Source organism: Monopterus albus, unplaced genomic scaffold (genome assembly GCF_001952655.1).
Source record: "Monopterus albus unplaced genomic scaffold, M_albus_1.0 scaffold14.1, whole genome shotgun sequence".
NCBI lineage: Eukaryota > Metazoa > Chordata > Actinopteri > Synbranchiformes > Synbranchidae > Monopterus > Monopterus albus.
Genome location: NW_018127894.1, coordinates 839,080 through 844,315, shown reverse-complemented (window position 1 = coordinate 844,315; position 5,236 = coordinate 839,080). Strand labels below are relative to the sequence as shown.

At 41.6% G+C, this 5,236-nt stretch overlaps 2 protein-coding genes across 2 annotated transcripts in view; both read right to left on the bottom strand.

The window, feature by feature from the left end:
• Nucleotides 1-2,233, bottom strand: part of twsg1a (twisted gastrulation BMP signaling modulator 1a) — a 13,702-nt gene extending 11,469 nt beyond the window's left edge. The window contains exons 1-3 of the mRNA XM_020591312.1: nucleotides 1,979-2,233; nucleotides 1,707-1,907; nucleotides 603-764 (exon numbers count right to left, since the gene is read on the bottom strand). Of these exons, the coding sequence (XP_020446968.1) occupies nucleotides 603-731 (129 nt within the window). The 5' untranslated portion in view covers nucleotides 732-764; nucleotides 1,707-1,907; nucleotides 1,979-2,233. The remainder of the gene's footprint in view (nucleotides 1-602; nucleotides 765-1,706; nucleotides 1,908-1,978) is intronic.
• Nucleotides 2,234-3,475: 1,242 nt separating this feature from the next.
• The window catches only part of ankrd12 (ankyrin repeat domain 12), a 15,003-nt gene continuing 13,242 nt past the window's right edge, over nucleotides 3,476-5,236 (bottom strand). The window contains exons 10-12 of the mRNA XM_020591274.1: nucleotides 5,108-5,236; nucleotides 4,891-4,986; nucleotides 3,476-4,642 (exon numbers count right to left, since the gene is read on the bottom strand). Of these exons, the coding sequence (XP_020446930.1) occupies nucleotides 4,457-4,642; nucleotides 4,891-4,986; nucleotides 5,108-5,236 (411 nt within the window). The 3' untranslated portion in view covers nucleotides 3,476-4,456. The remainder of the gene's footprint in view (nucleotides 4,643-4,890; nucleotides 4,987-5,107) is intronic.

Here is a 5,236-nt window from a genome sequence, read left to right as displayed (position 1 = left end):
CGGTGTTAAAACATGATTTTGACCGCTCTGCTTCTCTTTTTAGCTTGAACTTGATTTCTGCGGCAGTCAGCTTCTCGTTTGTGTTCTTGTCAAGAGAAATGACAGCCTGTGTTTATTCAAAACAGCTGTGACACCATAGGATGAATAGCTTGAACTAGGCCACACTTACACAGAAATTTCCAGCTTTAATCTACAGAGAGGATCATCACAAGTTTAACGTGCACCAGATTATCTTTCTGCAAACACAAAGCAGCCTCAGCAAGGTGAAGCTTGTTTGTGAGCGGTGATGTATTTGATAAAAACTGAGAGAACACATGTTTGTGTACACTTTTCACACTAAAACAGGGGATTTCTGAACCGTCTGACAGCAGAGGACCGAACTCCACAAACTAGATTCCAAATGTAAGGTCTGAAAATTGAAATCTGAGGTCGAGGTAGGTTGACTTTACACATACGAAGCTGTATTACGTTGTGTTCTTTGGATGGGAGTCAGAAAATAAAGAACTGTGCTTCGGGCTGAAAAACAGAGGTTTTCATGGTCTGACTGTTGTATAAATCCAGAATCCAGCACCAAAGAGTGTGAAAACCCTGCAGCGCCCTACCTGGATGAGGCACTTGCTGACGTCGCTCGCACAGAGGGCTTTGTTGCAGCCAGAGGTCACAGACAATCCTGACAGGAAGAAGAGGAGAGTGGCGGCAGCGGCGGGGAGGATCAGCTGACCAGTCCTCATCCTGACGGCTCACCAGCACAGCACTGGGAACACCTACGTCAATACAAGAACACAGGCCGGGACCTCAGACAAATAAACAAAACCTCATCACTGAAACTCAAGAAAAGTAAAGAGCTGCGGGTCGGAGCATAACAGATGATGGGACTTAACAAGTCATGCATTATTTAAGAAAAATGAAAAAACTACTCTTTAAAAATGTCAAACCAAAAAGAGGTTTCCTGATCCCCAGCTGAAAAATGTTTCTCTTTGTATCCATCAACTAAAAATAATAAAGTAGATAAATAAATAATGGGCTGTTTAGTCAAATGCAGGTTGTTTTGTACAGCCAGTGTGACATCTGAAAACTTTCAGGGCTAAAACTCACACACCCAGGTTAAAACATGCAGCAGAAAGAAGACAGAAGCGACTTGAAACCACATACTGGGCATCCAGATTTGATCTTTCTGGGTAAAATCATCTGCTTTTTCTTTATCTCCCTCTCCACATTGTCAGTTTGAGTTAAGTAACAATCACCACTCGATGAAGGGTTTTACTTTTGCTTACACTCTAAGATGTGTGGGTGTACAGTCAGTGTGATGTTTGAAACGTGTTAAAAGTAGATGGAAATAATGAAAATCACAAGGTCCAACATGTAAACAGACCTTTACTATGTCTGCGTTACATTTAATTCAAAGCCAGCGCCGCTTGTTTTACTGAGGTGTAATATCGCGTACACACATCTGGCAGCATCAGCTTTCTGTATGTTCAGCTCACTGTTGCTCTGCTATTACATTTCACCACTTGCTGCTCATTGTTCCATTTCACAGGACGGAGAGAAAAACATGAGAAACATTAGCTCCCTCAGTCATGAACGCGTTTCTTCACCTCGTTTTTTCTCATTACTAACACCAAAACTTTGTCTCACTCGCACGCATCCACGCGATCGAGTGTACAACAGCGAAATAGTGATATAAGGGATAAAAGAAAAAAACTTACCACAACGCTGTTAACAAGTTCACGACTTTTCTTTTTAAAATGAGGGGGGACTGTGGCTGTTTTCTCTTTGAACTTCTCCAGGATGGTGCTCTGCTGCCGCTCAAGTGTCCAGTGTGTCCAGAGGGCGTCAGTCTCTCCGCAGCACAAAGCGACAGGCAGTCGGGCGCCTTAAAGGCACACACTCCATTTTCAAGCCAACATCTGTGGAGGATAAGACCGGGCCTCAGGTCACACACACACCGGCCGAATGTCGTCAGGGTAACAGGCCTTACCGAGCCACAAATCCCACCAAGAGACTAACGTTTACAGCTGCTCCCCGTGGAGTTTTGTGCGTAAAAGCTTCTCCGTTTATCCCCCTTTAGCCAAACATTGTGTCCATTGGTAACCAACCCAGGTGGGCTCTGTGAGGCTTGCTTTTCTACAAGCAGATCACCCCCCGACTCATTACACGGCCCTTTGTCTCCAGCCTTATCAGCGGCCTAGGGAGTGCGCTCATTAGGCGAGAAGGGGCGATTCGGAAGCTGTTAACGCTGAGCAGGCGTCCCGCTGTGACGCATCTCTGCGCTCATTTGTAGCAACTCAGCTGGGAGGGGACATTTAACTCCACAGGCGTTTACGTGCGTTTTCCTAAGGACTTCATCAAAGCCACAGCAGACCCCGCTTCCAGCCTAGGAGAGGAAGGTCTTCAGTCAACGCAGGGCCATTTACATCTGACCGAGAATCCGGAAGAACGATTCGCTGTAACCAAGTAAATGTAAACCACGGCAATAGCAGTCTAAACACGATTCAGATTATTGTGGCATCTAAACACAAGAAGATGAATTATGCCTTAGTTCAAAGTGATGGTTGTGTGTTACAAAATTGCTGAGTCACTTCAGTTTAAGTTACACTGACATTTCACATTTCCAATGTAGGTAGGAGTCAAGGTTCACATGATGCAGTAGAAGGTGACTGGGCCATTAGGTTGAGCTGAGAATCATGATTACACCCAGTTACCAGTTTATTAGGTACACCTAGCTAAAATTAAAGCAGTCTAATACAACAGACCTTTCATGACGGTCGTAATTTAACTATGTCACAGTGAAGTGGTATAACTTCATGGTGTTTGATATTATTTGATAAACAAAGTCCAGTATTTCCCAATAAAATTTGGCGTATAAAAGGATAAAATGGAAATATTTAATTACCTTAAAATTGGACTTAAAACAGTACTCAAGTGTACTTTACTCACTTTTTCAAACAAATTCATTTTACTTTCTCTAGTTTTGTTTCAAAAATCATAACCCATTTGTGATCCCAGAGTTGGCAGCTGTGCACAGCGACATCTACCGGCTACGAACAGCACTACAGGTTAGAAAACAAGATTATAAACATCATTTCTTGTAGAACTGTAACATCATTTTTTTTATTTTAATCATTTGGTGTGAAACATAAGACAACGTTGAGAAAATCCCCCTTTCTCTATGAACCCATCGTGATGTGTTCTCTAGTTCAGTTTAGGGATACAATTATATTTCCTGGAGTTATATTTAGTACATTTGGTCAAAAAAAGGTTTTTTTTGTTGACTTGATTATTTGGTTTATAAAAGCTTTAAAAAGGGAAAAATGTAAATATTGAAAAATATGGTTTACAAATGTTAATGGCAAATAACTATAGCAATTATCAAAACTTTTGCACAATTTAAATAAATGGCACCAAAAACAGTTTTAATTTCACAACAAATAAAATTTATTCAATTATATATTACAAATATGTACAAGTCATGTAACAAGTAAATATTAAAATAGACATTTTTTAGAACTATCGTTCAAAAAGCATTATGTTGAAAAAATAGGATTTGTTGTGATCTCACACTGAAACTGTAAAAGTATGTTTTTTTTCTTCCTTGGAAGCTGCAACAGACTTTAATATACGTGAGAAACAGTGGACGACACATGAAGAGTGAGGCCACATTAAGGACATAACACAATGGTGCAAAAAAAAGCTGGAACACTTCAGTAAACCTCACAATTAAGTCCACAGTATAGCTTTTTTAGGAAAAGAGTACAAACAATGCAACGCATGCACAGCATTTAAATGCCAAAGTCAAATAACACCAGCTGTGGCGTGGAACTCCAGATGACGAAGGAAGAAACAGCAAAAACAAAACAAAAAACTAACATGCTTAAGCCAGCAACAACAAGAACAACAACAACGTCACAGACAAAGAGGACACTTGATATAAAAACCAACTTTGGTCCATTAAAACATAAGACGGAACAAGTTTACAATCAAAATATCTATTATTTTTTGTTTTTACAAGTTTAAAACAATAATTACATGGCTATTTACAAATGCACAATTTTTTATGTATAAAATAAGTTAAAAAAATTAAGAGCACAGTCTGTACACAATGTATGAACACTCACCCTGAAAGCTGTTGAATTCTTTCAGTTGTGTGACCCTGCTTGATGAGGAGCACTCGCAGGTGGTTTTGTCAACACTTCTGCTTCCTGCTGCAGCTCCCGGCCCAGCGTTTGGTCTCTGCTCCCTGGGCTTTGTCTGTGGCCTGGACCCCCTCTTCCTGGTCAGCCCTATCCCCAGTCCTGGCGGTAGGTGTGCCTGTTTGGACTGCCAGAGCTCTGGAGTAAAATCGTCTAAGTGCTATTTGGTATGACCACCACATTCTAAGTGCTTCACATTTTTCTTTCCTTTTTCTCAAAAGTGCGGGCAGCGGCTCGTGCCCGTGATAGCACGTCTGTCCTACAGCTCATATTGGGGTGAGGTCAAAGTCATCATTGACCTCCACGAGCGGGATGTAGAACTCGGGGATCTCGAAGATGCTGGTGGACTTGTAGGTGGCCGGATCGAGCTCCTGCAGTTTGAGCTGCCACTCCAGGCGCTGCACGGCGTTCAGTGCTGCCGCCTCGTGCTGCTGCCTCATCAGAAGACATGTCTGTAAAGGGCAAAACAAAGCAACTATTTTATCAAAACAGATGTTCTCGTTTAGCTCAAGAATGTCTTCTTCAGAGAAAGATGCACAAAGGTTCTGGCAGAATTGTACATTCTCCAAGCTGCATTTCAACTTTCAATCCAGTCTAAAAAATATTTGGCACTCACTGGTGTACTCAGTTAAGCCTGTTCTTCACAAATGCAGACGTGTTAAACAGATGCACACAGTGGAAAACAAACAGCGATTTTTACCTTCAGCTTATCAAACTTGTCATCGACATCTTGTAACCATGACATAAACTGCCGGGCGTTGAATCTGTCTCTTACTGACGTCTTGCCATCGTCGTTCTGTGAACCAAACACACAATAACTTAACACACTACATTTATACACATTCAAATAAATAATCATTAAACAACAGACTAAAGATTCACAGATAAACAGATCTGTAGTGTAACCTGTGACTTACCTGGACATCTTGAGGCATGTTGTACACTTCAGCATCCAGTAGAACTGTACAGGCACTGAAAGGCAGAGTCTGATTGGCTAGTGTTCTCGCAGCCCGGTAATGGACCCGTAAGACTTCCTGCTCGTTTGA